The sequence below is a fragment of the Alligator sinensis genome, unplaced genomic scaffold (genome assembly GCF_000455745.1).
Source record: "Alligator sinensis unplaced genomic scaffold, ASM45574v1 scaffold982_1, whole genome shotgun sequence".
NCBI lineage: Eukaryota > Metazoa > Chordata > Crocodylia > Alligatoridae > Alligator > Alligator sinensis.
In genome coordinates, this window is record NW_005842470.1 from 131,343 (window position 1) to 155,919 (window position 24,577).

General features: G+C 38.9%; 1 protein-coding gene across 6 annotated transcripts in view; it reads right to left on the bottom strand.

Annotated features, from left to right (window-relative positions):
• Positions 1 to 4,832: 4,832 nt before the first annotated feature.
• Positions 4,833 to 24,577, bottom strand: part of PDE4B (phosphodiesterase 4B) — a 352,002-nt gene continuing 332,257 nt past the window's right edge. For all 6 annotated transcript variants that reach the window (XM_014523291.1, XM_025212536.1, XM_025212537.1 and 3 more), the window contains 9 exons: positions 18,781 to 18,874; positions 14,449 to 14,627; positions 13,533 to 13,631; positions 13,256 to 13,420; positions 12,150 to 12,249; positions 11,216 to 11,370; positions 10,976 to 11,098; positions 9,670 to 9,852; positions 4,833 to 6,893 (listed from right to left, as the gene is read on the bottom strand). In XM_014523291.1, the coding sequence (XP_014378777.1) occupies positions 6,528 to 6,893; positions 9,670 to 9,852; positions 10,976 to 11,098; positions 11,216 to 11,370; positions 12,150 to 12,249; positions 13,256 to 13,420; positions 13,533 to 13,631; positions 14,449 to 14,627; positions 18,781 to 18,874 (1,464 nt within the window). In that variant the 3' untranslated portion in view covers positions 4,833 to 6,527. The remainder of the gene's footprint in view (positions 6,894 to 9,669; positions 9,853 to 10,975; positions 11,099 to 11,215; positions 11,371 to 12,149; positions 12,250 to 13,255; positions 13,421 to 13,532; positions 13,632 to 14,448; positions 14,628 to 18,780; positions 18,875 to 24,577) is intronic.

Here is a 24,577-nt window from a genome sequence, read left to right on the forward strand (position 1 = left end):
AGTTCAAGTCCTGAACGGGGGAGTTCTGAGTAGTTAGCCACAAGTTACCTGACAAAGTTTTTCCTTTGGAAAATATTAGTTTGTTGAAATCTAATTGTTCTGCAAAAATATGGTTTATTTTTAAATAAATGTTTTGATGGAAACTTGCAGGTTCCCAGCATGTCCAGAGCTTGCAGGCTTGTGTTCCCTTTACCTTGGAAGCAATGGTTCCCCTGGTTTCTCAGCAGCTGCAGTCAGGTAGCCGTGAACCTGTCCTCATACCTGATATCAACTTGTCCTGGCCCTGAGAGCTTGCAGGCTCCTGATTCTCTCATCTTGGGACACGAGCTCCCAAACTAAAATGCCTTGCTCTTTGGCGGGGTGGTTGCCTTCCATGGAGATATGGTTTCCAAACTTCTGGGGAACTAATTTTATTTTCAAAGCAAACTCTTGCAGATTTCTTAGTTTGCACAAATTTTTGAGCTTTTAGGTTTTTTGTCCTGTTTTGAGCTTTTTTTTTTTTCAAAGCACAAAATTGTTTGTGATCCTCATCAATAGTTTCTCCACCCAGTTTTAATTCTCAGAAATTTAAAGGGGCACAATGGTATCACGATGCAATTGTTACATATGAAGTAGCAGAAAAATAGCAAGAACTGATGCAAAGGGAGAAGATGCAAATGCTACAGTTTATCAATCCAGGGCAGTTAAAGGTCCCTCCCTAAAGAGAGATGTAGGTCAGCTATAAGACAATGTTGTTTGGTGAGGCTTGTAGAGTTAAGGGTGCAGTTTAGTTTCCTAGCAAGAGACTTCTCTATGTAAGAATGGGAAATACTGCCCTGAACTGAGCCCAGCGTGAAAGCTATAATTTTCCCATGATTGTAGACTTTCCAGCTGGTAAAGGACTCCAAAGTGTTTTCTTTTCCCGTGAGAGAAGTTAACCTGGCACAGTCACTGCCTTGAACAGAAACCTTCAATAAGTGTCTGCTGAACAGGCTTGTGTTTTGAACCTACTGAACGCCTCACTGGTGTCTGCATGCACACAGTGGCTGCTTTACAGCTACACTCTAGGTGGCTGTGAGCCTCTCTGTCCTCCCATTTTCTTCAGCATATTGGTATTCTGTAGGGGCACCTATTACAGCACTTCCTTTTCACTCGCACAGCACAAGCATAGGCTTATTCAACCTGCAAAAACCATGGGCTTCAACACTTCTGTTGAATAAATGAATTAATAGCGAGGTTAGGCAGGCCAGCCTTCCATAGCTGAATAGTCCTTGTTCATTACAGCCCTTTCCTGCACACTTGAGCCGAGGGGCTGGACTATAAGCAATTGATGTGCAGCAAGCAACAGCTTCTCCATCACAAGCAGGTCCTGAATTAGAAGCATTCCTTCAGCCAACAGTAATTACTTTGAAAAAGGTGAATTGGAGTTTAATCACAGCAAATCATATGAAAAACCAGAACTGGAATGTGCCTAATTTTGCTAAAAATAAAATCTAGATTAAGGTGTCATTTTTATCTACGGGTTGTTGATAGAAATTGCTTTTATCCTCATCTCAGTTCTAAAAGTAGTAACTGTTTCCCTTCCTGACCTAACTCCAATTGTGTGAACATTAATGGGAGGGAGCCTGACAAGAAATCATAAAATATTGTTGTTGTGTTTTGGTCCCATCCATCTGCTCACTGTTCATGTTCTTCCCCCAATTCCTCCTCCTCCTCGGAGCTTAAAAAGAAAAATTGGTTGATTCCTGCATCCTCCTCCTTGTCTGTTCTTGTGGAAACCAAACTAAGCCAGTCTTGGCTTTATTAACTTCATTCATCATTTACTGGCATCCTGGGTGTCTTCAGGGCAATTCTCTAAGAATAGGGTCTGTTTATTAGCATGTCCTGTTACTTTAAGATGGGTGTACCAGAGGTCACTGGCAGCCACCAGTGCTGTGCTGATGCTAAATTATATGCTGAGTAAGGATCTTCATGTGGGATTAGGAAGTGTAACATCAAGTGGATTAGGTCTGGGAGACAGGAAGTCTGCAGAAGCCCACGTTCTCTGATGAAGAGGTGGGTAGAATCGGTCACAGAGACAAGAGGGTATCTTTCAAGCACTTTGGGCTAAAAGCGATTAGTGAACACCACAACATACAACAAATGAGTAAAAATTAAAGACAATAACCTGTGTGGAGGAATGAGCAACTAAAAGCAATGGGAAAAAGTTGCTTTTCTCTGTACCTACAAGTAGTGGACCCGAGACAAGCAATGGTCAGAAAAGAGCCTTATTTTTTTTACAAAAGCAGTTGATGTTTCACAGTTTTCCCTGCCTGAGTTCATTCTGGACCTGTAGGACAGAAGCTTGAGGAATAGCGCACACATACAAATGAACATGTTACAGATGCTTTCAACTGAGAACACAAAAGGAAGTGGCACAATTGAAGTGTCTGTGACTGATCTAAGGCTAAAGAGCCGTTTTGCCGTTTTGGGGAGCTTATAGTTTTGGAGTCCCTGATTAGAGATCAGGTCATTCTGAGAAACTTGAACAAGCAGCTCCGAGAAACTGAAGGCAAACCCAGAATTAAGCCTTGAGGAGGCAGCTAAGCACTGGCGATGCAACAAAAGTGATCCTGTCTCGAATGAAAACTTTTGGAGTGGGACTGTTTATTGTACTCTGTTTGTACAGTCATGAAAACAATGGAGCATCACACTCACTTGATGACCCCATCCCTGCTGAAATACAGTGAATAACAATGGGGAAAATTGTAATGTGAATGTGCTCTCTGTAATAGAGCATTGATTGTTTTGAGTAAGGCCAGAACGTGAGAATAATGCAGAACGTCAGGACACTAAAGGTAATGGCAGGTTGAGAGCTCTGTTTTGTAATGTCCTGTCTTGGCTGTATTGTTTAAAGCTAAGTTGATGTAATTACATTTCCTGAACTCTTCCTGTTTCCATTTATCTTGGCTTTTGGAGAATATTGAGCATTTGTGATTTCCATTGCTGCTTGAAAATAAAAAATCTAAGCCATTCATCAGGGATGGAATCAGTTTTGGGGTATATCTATCCTAAATACTTACTGGGTCAGGCAGTGCTGTGTTGCCTCCAAAATTGCAAGCAGGGTGGTTTCATTGTGTTAATTAGCCTGCCTCCCATGCTGCATGAGGCAACAGTACTTCCGGCTCAGGAGGCAGCACACGTGGGGCGTGCTCAAGCATGCCTCTGCCTGGAGCGGTAAGCTTGAGGTTTAGACATGTCCTTACTGCCTCCGGGGATCCAGAGCACAGGGTCTGTAGACACTCTGAGTTGAATGCCAATCCCTGTTCACTTGGATGAACCCTATTCAGCAGGGCCGAGTTCAAACTTAGAGAAATCTCCCATTGACGTTCCAAATACACCTCCCCACAATTGGTTTTACATTACAAATACCGATTCCTCACCATTTTTTACCCTTCTGGACTCAATGTTACTTCCCCACTTTAATGTCAGCAAACTCTCAAATAACTTAAAAATGCCTCTACACAGTCATACCTGATATCAAACTAAAGCCACAGTAAGTCCCAATGAGTTGGAAAGTATTTTAGTTAGAAAGAACAGTTCACAGTCTGGTACAATATTTTGTACTAAGTTAAAATAATTTCTATTTACTCTACAATATCTGCACTTGATGTTTCAGGGACTGAATATCCAAAAAAGGAAGGAACTTTACAATACAGAGGTGGCAAGTACCAGGGGAATTCAAATACGGATGTGCCTTTACCTCTACAGTACCAGCTGAGAATCCAAAAGCAGTTTGAGGAAATACTACTGGTTTTCATCTTTAAATGTTTTTAGCCATTTAATCTAATGTCCCAGTAAGGAATGTAACAGTATATGTGCACTTACTCTGTCACCATCTCCCAGAAGAACTCAACTCTGTGTTTAATTTGGCTGATCGCTGCAGTATTTCCAACACCCAAAATCTGATGGCACATCTTGCCATAGTGGTGGTATAATTAATTGGTTTTGAGGCAATCTCTCCTTTCAGTAACAAAAAATAAGTCTCTTGCCTTTGTGACTGTGGAGAAAAGCTTGGGAATGTGACCAGCATAAGCCATAAAGACTTAAAAAAAATCCACAAGAAAAAAAATCAAACAAACTTAAAATAATAATTTGTTAAGTCTCATGACTTTAAGCCAATTTCATGATATTTTGGGCATCCAACCTGTGGTTCTGCTGATAGTTGGTTGTATTATTGTTATAAGAATCATGAACTTCTCAGGCCCAGAATCTGGAAACCAAACAGTGCTATGGGACCAGAACTGCTTTTGGTTCAGAGTTGAAAGACAGGGTGTAGTAGATATCCTGTCAGAGTTACCGAGTAGGGTGCAGTGACTCTATCCAGCATTTAAAAGAAAAAATGCTCAAATCCTTTAGGTTTGTTCAGATGCATAGTAGGGACCGCTGGTGAACCAAGCTGTGGAAAATGGTTAAAGGTCTGATCACAAGTCAGTCATGGAGATGAAGGCCAATGATGAAGGAGAGGGTTTAAGAGTCTATATCCCCTGTGAGCTGAATGCTGATCTTTGGAAGAGAGCACAAGCAGACTGGCTAGAGGACTATACATATAAATATTCTCTTTGCAAGCCTCACTTTGCCCTTTGGCTGCCAAAAGCCTTTCTTTTTTCATTCACAAAACTGACTGCAGGAAACTATTATCCTAGTGTTGGACTTTGTCCCTGGGAGAGCTGTTTTTTTATCTTACTGCGATAGCCAGTCAGCAATCCTATGCCAGTTAGTTCCTATGCCAGCCAACGGGACTATAGCAACCTCAGTTGCATTTTGGTGCTGCTTAGTTACTCCCCAAACAAAGTTGCTAATAACGGCCAGAAGTGCCCCAGGCTTGGGTCATGCTTTCATTTATTCACTTCATATAAAAATCTCTTAAGAATGCATCTGAACACAATATATAATACTATAACATACATTGTGTGAAACTTTTGAAAACAATAAAATAACCACCTGGAACAATGCAGTGTTAAACAGACATACAAACCCATTGATCATGCACAACTGTGCTATTTTCATCAACTATATTCCATCACAAGTTGGACCAAAAGCTTGAAACATATTTTACAAACTGAGATCGACACCATTAATGATGCCTAACAAGCTTTGTCAGAAGAAGCTTCACAGCACAATTATTACATCAGTTCACATTTTGTCATAGAAATTCACATTGGGTTGTTCATAAATTGGAATATGACATTTAATAATTGGTGACAGTTGCAGCGGTTTCTTTTTCAGACTCTCAGCAGCTTAATTGGCTCATCCTTCCCTTTCTCCCAATCTTAAGATTCAGTTCCTCTCAATTCATGATGAAAATGAAGCCCCTGCAAGCCAATGCCACCTATGAATGCCCTCTATGGGTTCCGTATGTCTCTTCAGCTATGTTCAGGTTCTTCTATTTTATGCCATACAAAAGGTTACAAGAAAAAAGGCAACTCTTATTCAGAGTTTTCTACACAATGAACACCACCATTGAAAGGTAATGTTAATTAATATAAATTAATAACTTACAAAACAGTACAGTATATACATTACGTAATAAATACACTGTTATAAACAGTAATGGATGCGTTAGAGCTCAAGGCAGTGCAGGAGAAGGATGGTAGAGCTAATTCGAGGAAACGTGAACTGCAAGTGAGAGGAACACAAATATCCAGGCGTGCAACTTCCACTGAGCAAAGGAACTGCCAAGGGGAGAAAGCACATCAAACACTGCCTTATTATGCTTAATTGTTTATGTACTGCATTGTGCTATAGAAACTCAACTATCCCTTATCCTGTGCACAACAAAAGTTAAACCTAGTTGAGGAAAAATACTGTTGTCTCTAGCAAGCAAACAGAGGTGATGTACAATGGCACAAAATGACCCTAAAAGGGTCATCTGGAGGTTTAAGAAGACTGTGAAAGGTGCAGTTATGCAAAACCCCTTCTAGTTAGCCTGTAAAAGTGATAAACTGCAATAAAGTGACAGGTATTGCCCATGAGAAAAGGAAGACTATTTGTTTTAACAGGAAGAATCAAAAAAGGTATCCGTCAATTTCTGAAATACTTTGTGTTGTGTTTTATATTAAACGTGTATTTAGTAGGCTCTTGAAAAGACATGTAAGTGTTTACAAAAAAGGCACACAGGTCTGCAGACAGGTGATCAGGTGGACAGGTTCTATATGGAGAGTTACTAATCAGTAGTTTCTGTCAGTCTAACTGGTATAAATGCCAAAATCCTAACGGTATAAAACCTCTCAGTTGTGTGTCATTCACTGTTCAGTAACAATTCAAATCGGTTCCAAAACTACACAATGTTTTAGCTGAAAAGGCTTAAACCACAATGTAAATCTTCTGTTAATTTCCTGAGCAATCATTCACTACACGATCTTTAACCCTGACTCCAATCTCAAGTAGCTGGGATATCTTTTAGCCAATGTTAGACATAGGCATAAGACCTAGATCGCAGGCTAGTCCTACAAGACAGCTTGCATGCTCGTTTAGTATTTAAAATTCACCTATGTAGATACAGTGCATTATGTGTCAACAGGCGATGTATCTTCTGTCACTATTTCTATATTAGCTTCTCTTTGTGAATCCCTTTTACCTGGGTCAGTCATACAGAGTGTCTTTGTATTGCTGAAATAGCTGATACTATCACCCTCCTTTTCAGGTCCATCTGAATCCTCCTCTTCAAGAGTCAGTTCAAACTGGAACTTCTCCATCAGATTCTGACAGTCCCTGTTACGTTCATCAAGAGGAGGGGAGGGGCTCTGGGGTATCATGCTCTGGTACCAGTTCCTATTGTCTTCTAAAGTATCCAGAATGTCTTGTGCATCAGGCTGCACCAGGTCTGCCCAAGTCTCCCAAAGTGGATGCACAATGTAGTCAATGAATCCAACCTGAAAAACAGAAAAATTACATGGACGGGTTATGCATGTTAAAAAAGAAAAGGCTTAAGATGCTATAAGGCAGCCACCATTTTTACCTGAAAATAACTGCATCCAACTGAGCTCATAAATACCCATGCACAAATGTGGGTATTACAGCATGCACAATTAATTGCAGCTACAATTATTTGCCCATGCAAAATTGTACCTACAAAACTGGAGTTTGGGTTGATGCCTTTTGCAATATCAGCCTGGAGGTATTAATTAAAAAGGAACAGTTACATAGGAATTGGTAAGACTGCCAAAATATCCCATAATTTTCAGATGACTAAGTAGGCTTGTTATCTTTGGCTGACTAATCAAAACATTCTGGTGCAAAACTCGCTCAAATCAACATTTTGGAGATAAAAGATTCTATTGTACTCCCCATTGAAATGCCATTTAACAACAGATGCCATACACTGCTACTCTCCTATCTACTCTTTCAATCTAGGAAAAATCCACACTATGTCAGATATGATGGTATGGGGTCCGTGGGCAAAGATTTTTTTTCCTGGCAACCAGCGTGCAATTCCAGTGGAACACTTTATTGACTTGCAGAATTGAAAATGTCAGTTCTCAGGTTGAACACCAGGCCTACCTCTGAATGTCACTCCTCTTAAGGACTTGCATTGTCCCTTAATGACATCTTTTTGTTCCATGGAGCTGGCATCTGTTATGAATTGCATTTTGTGTACTATATCTTTAAAAGTTAAATGGTAAGAAGTCTCTCTTTGCTGCAAAGACAGTTGCCTTGTTTCTCTACAAATGCAGCAAAATAGGTTTTTTACAAGTTATTTTCCTGTCTGTTTTGTAAAGAGCACAGAAAATCGAATGAAGGACCCAACTCAAGAAATCAAGTCCCTTGTGTGGGTATAATTTTGTATGTATGACTCTGGTGGAAATAACATGTTCACTGGTGGAAAGAATGATGTTCGAGGTTGGGTCAGTAAATCCTTCCGACTATTGGTAAGCAGGCTCCGAACAGGATCACTATCCAATTGTCTGACAAAAAAGGCCAGACAGGATGGAGAAAACTGAATGGTCATAAAGAGGATTGAAATTCTTCTGACTTGGCAGAATGTGCCGTTTCACTCTGCACACCGCTGGACAACATTTCTATGCAGCAGGAAAATGGCTCTCAAAGGGGCTAGACTCAACATGCGGATGTTTGCTTTGGAAATCACATGTGCCTCCTTCAGACACAACAGGATGTCAATAGAACCATTAAAATTCAATTGTAATATACTGCCGAGGCAGCTTAAACAAAAAGGTGACGAAAACTTCCTGCAGCATATGTTCATGAGGAACCTTTAAAATGAGAAAACCTCCTCTCTATTTGGTTATCTGATGGCAAGGGTTTGTTGGCATTCTAGAAGCATTCAATATTGATAAAGAACTAATGGTCAGAAAGGTTGCAATGTTTAGATAATGCTGACAGTTCATAGGTTCCTCAAGCAGGCATCTCAAATCACACAAGAAGGAACAAAATGGCCAGGCCCTACCATTTTCTGATCTTTAAGAAAAAGAGTATTTACTCTGTTTAAATGGACAATTACCTAGTATTCAATCAGATTTTTAAAAACCTCTATGTGTAGTATAAAATTTTACATGTAGTTCTTGCTATCAGACTCCTTCAACTTCAAAACTTTAATGCCTCCCCCATTTGGACAATGCTATTCCTGTCAAAATTGCAGCCACTTTGTTGGATTTGTTTTCGCTGCATAATGAAAACGCGGTTTTGAAACCTGCATGAAGTGAGAATATGGAGTGGAACAAAATGCGCACAGTATGGCAGGGGCACTCCCCGCCAAACTGGGCTCACAGATTTTTTTGTGTTGCTCTCCCATATAAGCAGATACTTTTCTAATGAAATCACTCTGTGGTCAAACGAATACTTTCGGAAGTAGTTTGTTTATCTCAGAAAAACATTGAAGGACATCATTAATAATGTTACTTATTTGGGCTGAAAAACCTTGACAAGGCTTGTTAAATCAATTTAAACCCCCCAACTGAGACACCATTATATAAAAATCAATATGCTTCAGTCAAACACTAATTACTGGGTGGGGCTCTGTGACCCCGTGCTATACAGATTAGACAAAATCTAAAGTTTGCTTCTGGTCTTTTAAGAACCTTCAAATGCTTAAACTCCTTTCTTAAGGTTTGTATTGATCGAGATAAATGCTGCTTTCCTTCTCCAACACCCTTTTACACATGACCTCCAACAGACCCTTAACGTTTAATTACATCCTGAAAAATCATGGGTCTCCACAGGTCTGACAATCTACATTAACACTGGCTGTCTTTAGGCCTTTCCCAAAGTGTTTTTGGGAGGATGTTTAACGAGACAGACTAATAAATAGACTGCCAAAACTTTTGTGGGTTGGCAGGATATGACAAATTTAGGAGAAGGCCATTAAAAATCACAGAGGAGGAGGTTAGAAGCTGTGAAAGATAGGAGGATCATGGTAAGTGAGAGAATCTGATTCACACTTTTCTGGGCAGTGCGGGGAGAGTTATCAGAAAGAGACTTCTGGGAACAGGGACAAAGCGGAGGGCTAAATCTGCATCTGAAACTGAGAAGCAACGAGGAAAGTGAACGAGCAGGAGTCAGCAGGTAAGTTCATAAGTATCAAAGACATCTGGGCAAGTAAAGGGTACCAGGCATTTTGCCAGAGGGATGAGGAATACACTTGGCCCATTCACCTTTCAACGTGCAAATGGAAACAATGAAAAAGGCAATTACCTGTGATTTTTCCACTGATGCAGTGTGTTTGTCACACATTGGGCTAATTTCCATTCCTCTCTCTCGTTCTTTGTCTCCCTGTTGGAAAAACTCCTCCATGATTCTGTCTGTCCATTGCCGGTACAATTCCAGGGATTTTGTGGGATTGCTCAAGTCTGCACAATGAACCATATTTCGGAGAACCTGTAATCGCATTAAGCAGAAATCTCATAAAATCAGTTGGAAAAAGACGAGGATTTTGTACTGCACGTGCTTGCTTAATTCAGAACATTTTAACCACAAAATCCATTCATTATGCAACTTCCTATTACAAACTAGTAACTTCACAAAAACATCCTCTTTTCAAGTCACACAAGAGATTAGCTGTTGGGATCTGTGGTGGAAGTAACTCTATGCATGTGTAGGTTGTTTTTGCAGTACTCTTTGGTGCAGTGCTATTGAGTGCAGGTGCTACCCACCATTCAGGATTTGTTTTTGAAATAAAGCCATACTTTCATGGCTAAATAGTAAATATCCCTACTTTAGTAAATGGACAACATCCCTTATACACAAATAAATTAACTGCGGGCAAAATCTGTGAGCAAAAGATTAGATATCACATCTATCCCCCCCCCAAACCCAAAAACTGTGGGCAAAAGATAGGACATCACATCTACCCAAAGAACCTTGCCTAACCATGGGCAAAGTGATTTACAGGGCAAAGGAGAGGTATATATTTTATAAAAAATTCTGAATATCATAGTTACAAAAAATACACATGTAATCCTGTCACCAAACTTCTACTTTGAAAGTGGAGGAAGGATTGGGATGTTTGCTCTGCCTCTCCCTTGATACTGCCCGTAAATATGCCTTATTCCTGGATCCTGTATATTATGTCTAACAGGAGCAATGCACAGGTGCATTAAAATCAGTGAGAGAATGAATTTTCAAAGCTAATTATTAGCCTATTCCTTGTGACTGTGCAGCCCTCCCAGAGGCAAATAGCACGAGTGGGGAAAGTATGAACACGATTCTACAACCCATAAAACCTCAGCCGTGTTTGCATGTGTTCTGGTGTCAAGCTGTGGAGACAATGCTCTCTGTTACGTCCTGAGAGTCTAGGGGCCGTGATGAACCTTTCCTTTGCTCTCCATGATCCAGAACAGAAGAGAATATGATGTCTAAATGTTTTCAAAAGTTCCTAAAAGAATTAGCACTCAACATTGCAGCACACGCTAAGTGTATAAGCTGTGCAACCAAGTTTTCCTCCTAAAAAGAATGGACCATGCAAAATGGCCCTGGTATAATGGAGAATGCACTCACATACCTGTATTCGGTCTGTGTAGTTATCCAAAAGGAGAACCCCTGAACTTGTCACTTTCTTAGTTTCTACCATGGTCTTGAGATCTGCCAGGAGGCTCATATGTTTGGACATGTCTGTTGCCAACACCTTTATAAAAAGAAACCATTTCTTAAGTAAAGACAGTTACACAAATACTCCAGTGATTTCTTTAGGAGCACTTGCTGTCTGGATAACTCAGGTGCTGCATAAGGGTGTTATTCTTACCATGTCAATCACCATTTTCCTGAGAGTCTGACGCTGTTTCTTAGTAAGGTTCTGGAAGATATCACAGTGCTCTTCTTGCAGCAATTTGAAACCCACAGCAAGATGGTGGTTCTCCAAGACAGATTCATCGTTGTACATCAGAGCCAGTTCAGAATCTGGCCAAGAAGTGTAAAAGCAATGAGTAAATGTAATGCATAATTGCAAACAGGAAATATTTCTTTTGTGAATTAGCAATTTTATAATTATGTAAATGAGTTATGAAAAATTAGGTAAGTTGTGTTCTACTGGCTTTCTTTTGTTTGTTATGGGTTTTTAATACTAACAGACAAGTAAAAGCCTCACTTTGCTCAACACTAATGTATTGATTATTATTCAGTTTAGTGAATCACAAGCTTAAATGAGAGAAAAATAGATTTTCTTCATCACTAATAATAGAAATCATGATGTAAGAAAAGGCAGTTTTTCAGAGTAGGACAATATATATTGGAATCGGTACACATTTTGCATGCTGAAAGTAGAACATGAACCGTAACAACTGATTTTAGCTTTGGTGTCATTAGAAATAAGAACAAAAATAGAAAACAAATTATGGATTATTTAGTTGTCTCATTAATTACAAGGAACTGCGCAAATTCACAGTAATGACTGAAAGACACAGTGTGAATTAGTGAGTAAGAAAATAAACAGGATTTATATATCAAGGAGATGATATCACAAAATGAATTATCTTCCTTTGCTTTGACAATAGTAATTGAATTTTAATTATTGTTCTGCTTCACAGTATGCTGCTGTTTTACTGCAAAATATTTTGTGAAAGCAATATGGTCTTAAAATAGTAATTTAAGATTTGGCTATCAGTCTTCATTGAGCAAGGAAAAAGATGTAGCAGATTTGCAGATTATTAGTGTATTATTGTATTTGAAACAAGACTCACTTGTATTAATAAGAAATTGATTGGAGACACCAGGGTGATCCACATCATGAATTGCAGCTGCAAAAATGGCTGCTAGGATTTCCAAATCCGTGAAAACAGCCTAGGGCAAAAGTGACCAGAATGAGCACATGTGATCATTGTCATGAAATTATGAACTTTCAACAATTTGCAAAGAAAAGTGTGAAAAGAAAATAGTCAACATATTAAATGTATGTTTCCAAAGACAATAAAGCTTAGTTTGGAGACCGTGCTTCAGACTGGATGTACCCATCGACATAGAACAGCTATAACTTGTCATTATCATTCAAAATTTCTTAATACAGATTTGTCTTAGAATAAAATGAACCCTTGGAAAAGCAGTACAGCACAGCACCTTGGCAATACATGTAGGTGCTGAAGCTAAAGGCAACAGATGAAGGGTTCTTCTACGTTTTTCACCAATATTTAAGTGAAATCCTAAGTCTGTAAGCAAAGCCTTAGGGTCGGGCTGGTAAGGAATTGAGAGAGGAAACATCTCACCCCCAAGCCAAACACAAAATAATAAGGCATGGAATTAAAGCTCATGACCCTGCATGGCATGAGGATGCACCGCCACCATCCTGCTGGCTGGATCAATATTAAAGGCTTTAGTCATTCACATCCTTTGTTGCTCCCCAGCAATTAGATGTCAGATCTGCCAAATACTGCATACCAAGGTCCATCTAAGCCTAACAACCTAATGGGTTAGTGTAGTTAACGCACACCAGTTTCTGTAGCAAACACCACACAAAGGAGTCTTATGGCTAGCATCACAGCCATTAGCTTTTGATTCTCCCACCCAAGTTCATCAGACCCAATATACATCTGGGACAACTGGGGAAAGCCATTGGCATAACACCAGATCATTGGGTGCATTCACCCTTCTGGATCTGTAGTGAGGTGCCTTATCCACTCTGCCACCATGCCCCTAAATCCTGCATATGATTTAAGTTAATTCATACAGGGAATTTGTATGTTGAAATAGCCATTCGAAATATCCACTAAAGATACTGCAGACATTAAAAAGTGTTCCAGTTAAATTCAACATCCCAATACAGACCCAACATCCCAACACCAGAACAACTCACATCCAACGCAGGGGTAGAAAGAAGAACGTGTGTTGATTGGGCAACATCAGCAGCATGTAGGCTGTTATGGTAGGCTACGTCAGAATGGTAATGGTCTTCTAAAGTCATCATGTAAGTTACAAAAGTGTCAGATGAGATTTTGAATGTTTTCAGGAGATCTCTTTCCTGCATACGAAATGTTACAAAATATATATTGAAATCACGTAAGAGTGTAGGAAAATCAGAAACCATGCAAATATAGTAAAAAACCCAGCAAGTTTATGGGGAAATCTCTAACCTGAAATATGGCGTACATAATACAAGTGAGAGGCCTGTTGTGCGAATATCTTGCAACATTAAAAATATTAAGACCCCATTTATTCAGGTCTTCTAATTCCTATAGAAAAAAACAAGAACAATAAAAGAGAATGGTTACACTACTTTAACACTGTGTATGGGAACACATTATTGTATTCATCATGCAATTTATGAAAATGCATTATGGTGAAAATTAATTTAAAATGGCCTAATAATCAAAGCACAAGAAATGAAAAGTAACAATGAAGAGTCTACATTAGATTCATGCTAAAGCAGCAGTTCCCAACCCTGGGTTGCAACCCAAATGAGAGTCACAGGGGCAATGCCAGCAGCGCTGCACAGAAAAGGAGAGCCGTGCCATGTGCTGGGAGCTCCCCTGCCCCCGGGCTGCCACTGCCACAGCCGTACTCTGCTACCAGCAGCAGGGCGCAGAAAAAAAAGGTTGGGAACTACTGTGCTAAGGGAAGAAAACATTTCACTATGAAAAAGATATATTTACAGAGCTATGCCTCTCCTTGTTTAGTGGGAGGAAAGAGGCAAAAGCCAAGTGGCCGGTTCTTGGATATGGCCAATGGTTCAACATAGCTTAGGAGTGTACAGTTCAGAATTATTTAAATATCAAAGGAATGTACATTCCAAAATATACACAGCAGGGGCCCTTTAAGATTAAAATACACGTTGTCAAACACTAATATTGATTCCCTTTTAATATTTTATATAATAATATTCTTTTAATATTTTACAGAAAGACCAATGAATCTACAGTAGCTGGCTTCATCAAGGTCAATCAGAGGATACAAGAGCCCAGAAAGTACTGACTCCCATTATCACACTAAAGCTATTAGACAACACACTGTCTTTTTTATTTCTAGCTTATGTTCAAGAATCAGGCACACCTTGGCCAGATGGTCTTCCTTTTCCGTTTTAACACCAAATCGTGAAATGCTGGTGTTATTTAAGCTTGAACTATGCATTAATTTTTTCACTCCACTGATCTGTGTCATGAGCTGCTGTTTTTTCTTCTTTTCTCTGTCCTTCTGTGTGGGAGAGGGAATCTCCACATCGTTCTGCTTGTCTGAGAAAGATAAAGGCAAAATGAATGGGTTACATTTCTAAAGCATATGGCAACGTCCCCCTTTAAAATGAGCCATTTTAATGAACTTCATTCAGTGTTATATAAATAGGATCATTTTAGAGCCTGGTACCCTCCTTTACAGTGTGGATTGTTTAAAAAGGGTCTTTTAAATATTCCCAGAAATTACATGGAATTTGAAGTACTAGACTCCAGCAAGCATGATCTCATTAATCACTGCCGTTGTCTTTAAATAGTGATAATTAATAATGTAAAGCTGCTATGCACTAATAGCTTCAACGTTGGGGGCAGGCCTTATGATGCTGAGAAGGATGATAGAGGTACGTAGGAAAAGGGGGATCAAATTCTCTGTTGGCATATCTATATCAAGATCAGTATCATTGCACTGGCAGAGAGCTTGGCTCAGGAAATGCACATGATGAGCAGTGTGTTGTCAGAAAACAGCTGCATTTCCCCTTCTGGCTCAAGCTGTCAGCAAATGCAAAGAAGGGGTGTGTCCAGCCACAGTCAAAATCCCTGCTGATTCAGTGGGTCCGCATACAGATTCCTACTTGCAGTATTCCAATGCAGACATGGCATAATTTAAAAATGGACCCTCATGAGCTAACCCGACTGAGGAGCAGCAATACAATCTCTGCCTGCCCTCCACCAGGATGAATCCTCCCTCTGAGGATTCATACAGTTTTCTTTTATACCTGCTACCTCCAATATGGCTTAATAGTGTCATAAAATAGCATTAATCTTTTTTTAGAATAAATCCACCCATTAAAAATGTACAAAATAATATAAAATCTTCCACATTGAGCATTGTTCATGGGCCTATGCTCCTTCACTTTTGCAGATCTGGTCATCCTTAAAGGGATCAAGCGTTAACTGCATTTTCCTTTGACTAATTAAAGATCTGTGCAAAACAATCAGCCACTGTGCCTGGAACACTGCAATTAAGAACGCCATTATCTGTAACTGCTGATGTGATGTCACTAGGTGCTTCCCTTTTGTGTAGTCTCTGCAACAACAGAAAATCTTCCCTATGTACAGTTTCCTTAGCAATGTTTAGCTTTGAAGCAGGACAAAACGAAGATCCTAAAACAGATCCCTATGACTTAATACATTCCTGCATTCATGAATTATGAGACTTTCCAGGAAAATCCTTCTGTCATTGAGCTGACTCCGATAGTTGAGAAATGGAGATTAATAACAAGGATTGATGAAACTTCTCTGTATTTAGTATAAGGTTAGCAATATAAACACACAAAATACTGTAGGTAGTCAACTGATCTGCACAAAACAATATTTATAAAACACTGACAGTCCTTAAAAATGGAGTTCGAGTTTTTAAAAATCCATTGATTTTAAGATATAAGAAAAAGTTCAGACAGATTTTCTGAACCTTACTTATCACATGGTGAAGTTCTAATTATTTATATAATGCCCACCGTTTTCTAGCTGTGGTTGCTTTTAAACCATCTAGAGCTTGTGGTCACATGGACAAATAAGTGCCATCACCTATTACTCTAGGATCCATCAGCAATGGTTTAGCTAATTTGTTTCACTGTCTATTACTGTCCTTAAATTCAATATATGAGTCTATACTGCTTGTAAAATTAGCTGCCATTCATGTGGAAGAGATTCATGGTATGCTGCAATAAAAGTTAAAGCATCTGAGATCAGAAACACATCTCTAGGAAAACAAATACAAATTCAGAGCCTGGTCATGCAACCATCTCATCCAAGAAATCTCATCAACTTCAAGATGGATCTGCACACATCTCAGCGATTACTCAAACCAGTAAAGACTGCAGGTTTGTATCCTACATGTTGACTTTCTCAGTGAGTCTGTCATTTATGCTATTGTCCTTAATCCTGTAATTGCCACCAACAAAAAAGAAAAATGTTCATTTGGAATTGAAATTCATGCTGAAGTTGAAAACAGATTTCACAAATTCACAGTTTACACTGTGGATAGCTATTCAGCATTTCAGTTCAAGATGCAACACAGAAAGACACAATGCAGTTCTGAGAGGCTATAATTCCCTGATGAGTTAGAAAAGAAAGGAAGCTGCAACATGATGCGTCACTAGAGAGGACAGTGTATAGTGAAAAGCTATTTTATTCTGTTTTTTAAATTTATGCAGGTAGGCTAAGAGAGCCATAAACCTGTTTTTCAGATTGGTCACTGACACAGATCCCAAACTTGCTGCCTTTAATGTGTCAGAACTCCCATCAACCAACCATGGACATCAGGACTGGGCCTGGAGGCACACCATAAAGCAAGCAGTTTCCCTGTGCCAAACTGAGTTAGCACTTAATAAAAAGATCCTACAAGATCTTTGGGCCAAATTTGCATATGCTGACACACTGAAAGCACACCTGCTTGAGCCAGCAAGGTCTTTGGTCCAATAATTAATAAAGATTTTATCCAGTCGATCACTTGCCTCACTCACACTATGAGCTATTTCTCTGCATGCTCTGAATGGTATAAACCCCTTCCCTTGTTTCATTTAGACAATCAGGAGACAGTCAAATGAAGTAAGTTCCCTTTTCATGCAGATACGGACAAGCGAACTCTAATGTGATACAACCCTTCTAAATAAACACACATGTCCCTCTTTCCAGTTTGGCTGCATGTTATTCTTTGCGTATTCATTTTAATAAATTAATCCACGCAAGATCATTCATTAAAAATGTTACCATGTGAACTGCACAAGCGCCTGGCAGATGGGCTTAAAAGCATTACATGCACTGTATAACATATAGTGTAACAAACTTTATTAATTTATTTTAAATGGAACTAAGTAATCAGGTTATGATTTACCCTTGTGTGGAGAGCCTGCATAAGGCCTCTCATCACTACTCAAACCATTCATTCAGGCTTTAAGTGATTTACAGGCCCTTGTGTTGTTTCCTCTATGGGAATGAATGTTACCATTATAGAATAATAAGCAGCAAGACCAAAATCAAGATGATCTTCTAAAGCAGCATACCATGGGAATATCTGGATTCTCTCCCAGTAACAAACAGTAATGAATAGTCAATCTCACTTGAAAATAGTCCATCAGAGAGTGTCATACCCTCCCAAAGCATCCAAAAGCATCTGTAACTACCACTATGGAAGCGAGCCTCAGTGTAATACAGTATGCTGCACGCTCTTCTACTGAGGGGGCAGATTGTTGATCTTCAGATTGCTACTCCTGATTTACTCCTGGGATTAATTAATGTTCTGGATGCCCTGATAAGGCATCTTGATAAAACAGTGCCAATGAATTTCCATAAATTGATATTGGTTATTAAGGATATTCTCTGTCCAAAAGCGCATGCAGTTATCTGGTTTCAAGTGTAGGCACTTAACAGATTAGTGAAACCATTTAAAATAAAATGCCAGAAGTATTTCTGCTTGTCTGATCATTTATTCTCTCTGGGCAAAATTCATCCCAGCCCAGAGATTCCTTCCAAGGTCCAATTTACCACTTAGGCTCTGTGTTAAAGGCTGAAACTGGGACTTGTGCAGATTTCTGCCTTTTACGAATGCTCACACAGTATAAAACCTAATGTGAAATATTTGCAACAAATTATATTTTGTATGAGAAATGCACTGGAAACAGAAGGGGCCCAATCCTTAAATACTTAACTTCATTCATGTCAGTTAGTCCATGATCTCCAAAAGACTACTAATGGGAGAAGAGCTACTCCTGTGTGTAAATCTTTGTGAGATGAGCCCTTGAATTAGCTGTGATAAATGAATAAGTATATCCAAAATGGTGTATAGAATGTCTAAGGTGAGGCTTACTCTGGGGGAACAGGGAGATACAATTTTATGAGTGAAGAAAGGAGTATAAGCTGAAGGTGTGTGACTTTGTGCTTTACATGAGGTCAAAAGAAAATCATAGATTTTATCATGTTCTTTAACAGTTGGTTAAAGAAACCTTAACAGAAAATACAACTCTTTCTGCTTAGAATTTGGATTTTTTTTAGGAAATATTTATCCAAACATTATGCTTTTTTTCTCTCCCATACGCCATTTGAAAGAAAACATTTGAGTAATGGCATCTATTGTAAAGAATAGATGGGGACTAATTTGATTTTCACAGAATTCCTTTTCTAATGGGATATGAAACTCTGGCATGTAATAACTTACCTAGAAACGTGTTTGAAATATATTCAGACACCTGGTTCCCAGATCGGCTCATTTCTGAGAGGTGTGTCAGCTCCCGGTTCAGCATTCTCTTGAACTGTTGGAAAATAAATAAGTTGATATTTTTCTGAATACTTTCTAAAATTAATTTGGCTTTAACATTATTACATGCAACTAGACAAATAAGATGTTAAGAGGCAAACTATGCAGATATTTGGAACACAGTCAGTATCATATGGCTGAATTTAGATAATATTCAGCATCATCATAACTGGAAATGCCTTGCTATTGTATTAAACCGACACAAAATGAATTTAGAACAGAATGTGCACTTTAGGTTTTGCTGTATGAAATGAAGGAGAACATTATGTTTTAGGTAATACATCTGAAAGATCAAAGAGCTGCACTGGTTTTCATTACTGTTCCCTATAAACCATTTTTATTCCTAAATTTCAAAATATAAAATTTGCTTCATTTTGGAATTTGGAAAAAAGGGGTAAATGTATATATCAGAAAAGCATGACAGAGATACTGTAAATCTAAAACAGAAAACAGATGTTTATATAGGCAGATTGAAATGCAGGATTTAAACATGCTTTCATCCAAATAAACATAAAACCATTCTCCTGATTCACAATTCAAACTATTTTACAGCAATATTGCACTATCCTGAGACATAAAATACCAGAAGGAAAAAAACACCTAGACCTATGTCTGCTGCACATATGAGGATGTTACCTTTTGCGATATAGTGCACATACATATTGATTTAAATAGCATATACTAAATATATTGTATCCAATATTTACAATCTATAACAGTTATATTTCACAAGTTTAACCCACCTTAATGTAACCCCAAGATACAGATAACAAATAGTTTGCTTCAGGCATTTTGGAAAACTCCACACCACAGTCCACAAATCCCTTATGAAGAATTCACAGGTAAGATAGAGGAATTCCACAAGAACAAGGATGGCCTAGTTTTCCAGTCAATAAAAAAAATTAATATTCATAAAACCCAAAGATTCCCAAGATCGTGGTATCTGCTAATCCAAGACAAAGCCAAGCTTGGCATTTCATCCTTGCAGAAGGGCTGGATGTAGGCTTATTTGCTAGCAGAACGGAATAATGAAATCAGGGGTTGCACGAAGAAGCCAGAACTAATCCAAATGCATTCAGCTAGATGGCTCGAAGCACTTATGAATTATGAATAGTGCTGGTTGCTTAGCTAGCTGAAGGGGGTCCCCACTTCAAATCTGTCTTGCTCAGCTGAACTATGAAAGGAAGAAATGATGATTTTTTTTTGAAGGGGTTGCCAGCATTAGTAATACAGCCATCTTTTTTAAAAGAAAGATTAAAATGGAGGAAAGCCCTATGCATATTTAAATAAGTGAAAAGCAACCAGCAGGTGCCTCATCTCAATTTCTGGGGGTTTTTTTTCTAAAAAGCATCATTATTCTAGAGACAGAGGAAGCAGGGCAAACACTTACATACAGGTTTTTAAAAAAAAACGATTACTAATTCCTTTTGCAGTGACCCTGTTTTTGCTTTTTCTGTACATGTAAAACCACCCACAAGGTAAAGAGGAAATGCTAAGTAAGAATAGGAAATATTTTAAAATGATATATAACCAGTGTTCAACCATGATACCATTTTATGAAGGAAAACACATTAAACCTTACAATGTGGGTCTATACATCACAATTTAAGATTTCAATCATTTGGTGGGGCGGGGTTGCAATAATGTCCTCACAATGCTATTTTATACATTTAAGCAGAATTTGCTTGTGCATTTGAAATTGCAAGGTGATTGGTTTATAAGCAAACCTAATCCATCCTGTTAATGAGAAAGCATTAGGAAAGCATAGCTGACTGTGTCTGGGATGTAATCACTATAGAAAATGACAGGTGATTATAAATATTCCTGCTATTTTAGGATTTTATTGCTATTATCTGTACTGTCAGAAGACATCTAGTCAGGATGCCAAAAATAAAAGTGAAATCTTATATTTAAAAGTATTTCTATCCTCTGACTGCTTTGAGTAAGTGTTATCACCGTTGCCTGGGATGACGTAATGTGGTTTTCTCTGCATGCATTAGAGGACATGTATGGATGGGAAAGACTGCTGCTGTAACGTAAACCCCCAGCAATCTACAAGAGTTCAAGTACAGGCAGTCAAAAGAATATCATCGTAGCATGGCAACAGCACCACATGATGATCTGCTTCTTTACTGTAAGGCTTCCCCTTCAGATCGTAATCAACCATCAATAATAGCCTTCCTGAAAGAATTCGAATGCTCCTTTAAGCCATACTAAGGCTATTTTCTAAAATGTCTTTAAAAAGCACCTTTACAGAGAGCCAGAAGCCATCATATTTTGCCTGATAACCACAACAATCACAATACCTGATATTCCAAGTAGCTGTTTTCAAATCCTCACTTCCCAAATATTAAAGCTATGTTTTGTTGATTAGTATACTAAATACAAATTTGTATTGCTTAAGACTGCCATCCAGGTGGATTTAAGGACATGAAATGTATTTTTCATGCACCACAGAAATAACTACATGGAATTATTTTATAATACCAATCTACTTTTCAAACTGCTGTATAGGAGAACTATCAAGTGCCAATAACATTACACCTCCCCCTCCCCACACACACTTTGATTTAAGTGTCATATATATGTTACTGGCATTTGTTATCTATATATATATATAATGTTATTGGCACTTGACACTTATGCTGTACAGCAGTTTGAAAAGTAGGTCAATATTATGAATATTACATGAATATATATATATATAGAGAGAGAGAGAGAGAAAGAGAGAGATCTATCTCTCTCTCTATATATCTCTACATAGATATAAATCTATACTGTTATTGGCATTTTGGGAAGGCCATGTCATATGTTTAGATGCCCTGCTGACCTAGTCTAGTGACATTGCTTCTGTGAAGAAATATTGTTGATCGGTCATGGAAAGGACTGTTATGGAAAGTCTGCAAAGAAAAGATTCAATTATAAGCATGGCAGTCCATGCAATGCAGCCAAACTGACACCAAGATGGGGCCTTTGGTCAATGGAAGCCTCATCCAAACTTGGACGGTATGAAACAACATATTCACTTTGATACTCTGTGGCCAAAAAGAAAAAGATACGAGTAGCTCTGCACAGTGGCAATGATCTATGCAGGTAATTGTGGAATCAGGAAGTTTCCGTATTTATTACAACTCTACCTTCCATACATTCCAGGTTTTCCCTTTCTCTTTTTATATAAGAAATCTACATGTAAAATTCCCACTTTTTTTGGATTCCTCCCATGTGCACATGAAAAGACTGCAGACTGAAGCTTGGCCTCTTCTGTCCTTAGGCCTCTGCACCTAATACCAAAGCTTCTCTCCATCCATCCCATACCAGTAACCTTCATTTTTTATGATTACAAGATAAGCGAATGAAAGTGTGAAATCTATTTAAAATATTTTTAGGTTACTTGAGTCTGGGGCTCAGTAGCAGATGCCATCTCCCTTTTACCATGTAAACATCAATGTGGAACACCAACATGGACAGAAGTTTAGACATAATTTGCTTGGACTCCTTGCCATTGCCATCTGTGGCACTTTTTCTCTCAACAATCTGCCTCCCATCCCAATGTATTCTTCAGACAGTAATGGGTTAGGTTGTGAGTTATTCCACCAGCTTAACTATTGAAGGTCATGCGTGTCTTATATAATTAGCTGAGACAGGCAACCATCTGCAAATGACAGCTTTCCTGCAAATTTCCAAATCCTCCTATTCCTTCAATTCCCCATGGCAAATTGAGAGCAGGAAGGAACAAACCCAGCCACAGTCAAGCAAGAATCACCAACAATTGTGTGGGCTAGAAGTGAAGGTAAAAGCACTGAAGATAGATTAGCTAACTGGCTGCCACCCACAGCCAGCTTCTGGAGAGAAACAGATCTGCACATGTTGAGCCCAATGCCTGAAAATGCCTGGTAGCAAGAAACGTGCATTTTTTCACTTGAAAAGTGCCTGGAAGCATGGATCCTGTCTCATGGCCTTAGGCAACTTTTCCTGATGCGTCAGTGCCACTGCTCTCTTGGCACACAATCAGCTCACTAAGGAATATGTCACAAGATATGAACAAGGGGGTGGTGCAAATGATGCTTGCTGTGAAGGTCAGGAATCCCAGGGCTGTGGGCTCACTGGGGAATGACTTTCACTTACTAAGTCTTCTTGATGATTCATGTCAACTAAAAGGGGGAACGCCTCTGACCTAAAACCAAGGAACTCCCCAGCCAAAATTTGGTTTTGAGTGATTACACAAAGACTGGAGTTACTGCACACATGAAAGCAAAGCGCTTGTAGATAAGAAGGCAAATTATGTAGGACTACACCAATCCTGAAAACAGCATATGGACCTGGGTTGCAAATCAGCAGGGCATTTCAGCATATGCTTAAATTTAAGCATGTGAGCAGTCCCATAGATGTCAAGCTTAAAGTTAAGCATTTATAACAAAAGTGTTTACTTGGCTTGGAGCCTTTCCTTCTAGAAGGCAACAACCGTAATCAGATGACTATAAAAATGAGTTTCAAACAAAGTGGCGCTGATTGGATTTCACAAAAACCTTGTCTGGATACAGTATCGTGCCTTTCAGCAGTGACTTAAACCACTAGAAAAACATTTTTTAAATCAGTTTTGCCCCACTACCATAATTTAGACAAGTACTAGGTATTATTAACCCCCTTTTTAAAGGACACCGAGGCACACAATTCAGTCACTTGACCAAAATCACACAAAAATTTGTAAAAGAGATGAGGACAGGTACCAAGTCTTTGATTCCTCTCTGATCTTTACTAACAAGCCCTCATTTTCCTCTGTGCATAACCTTTAAATGTAAAAATCCTCCCTGCCATTTCCCTCTTTGGGTTTTAATCAGCGACTTTTTCTGCCTGGAGACTCAGTACTTCAGCACTGCTAGAAACACTATCACGCGCAAATCCCCCCAAGACAGCTATTGTATAAGTTACCTGCACAGATTACATGTCTGCTGCGGTGCAACATCTGAATAATGCTGAAACATAAATTCATTCAGAAAATTTCTTCAATTTGAGACAGTTAAAAAAAAACTACGGTATAGTAGACAGTTAGGCATTATGGTGGCATTTAGAAGCCTTTATTATACAAAAACCCATTTTTTATGGAATCTGGGGGTTTTCTTGAGCTTTCCTTGATGTCAGATGCTCCAGAGAGATACTGTTTCTTTTCTCTTAAACTGTTCTGCCATTTGTCTGCAGTGCCTGCAGGGAGTCTGCATGTTGCTTTCTCTGCACAGATCAATGAATGATGTTATGTGCAAACCTCTGTAATGATGCCTTAGCTAAATCAATCTGACAGCAAAGGGTAAAACAAACAGATTGTACACAAGCCATGAGGCAATACCAACTGCTTTGCAATGGAGCAAACAGAAGCATTGTATACTTTGGAATCGTATTTGTGCCTTTGTAATTATTATTATTATAAATAACAACAGCACCTTGCACTTAGAGAGTGCCTTTCATCTGATCCTCTCAACACATTTTACAAAGGGGAGTAAATGTTACTGCGTATTGAGGCATGGAGAGGAAGTGATTTGCCTAAGATCACACAGGGAATCCAGACCTCAAACCCAGAAGCAGGGGAATCCAGATAAAGCCAGAAGCAGAACTCAGACCTCCTTCCTCCCTGTCCCGCCCTCTGTTCAGCGGACTGTGACATTCAGACCTCAAGTTTATAAAAAGAATGGAAATATTTTTAATA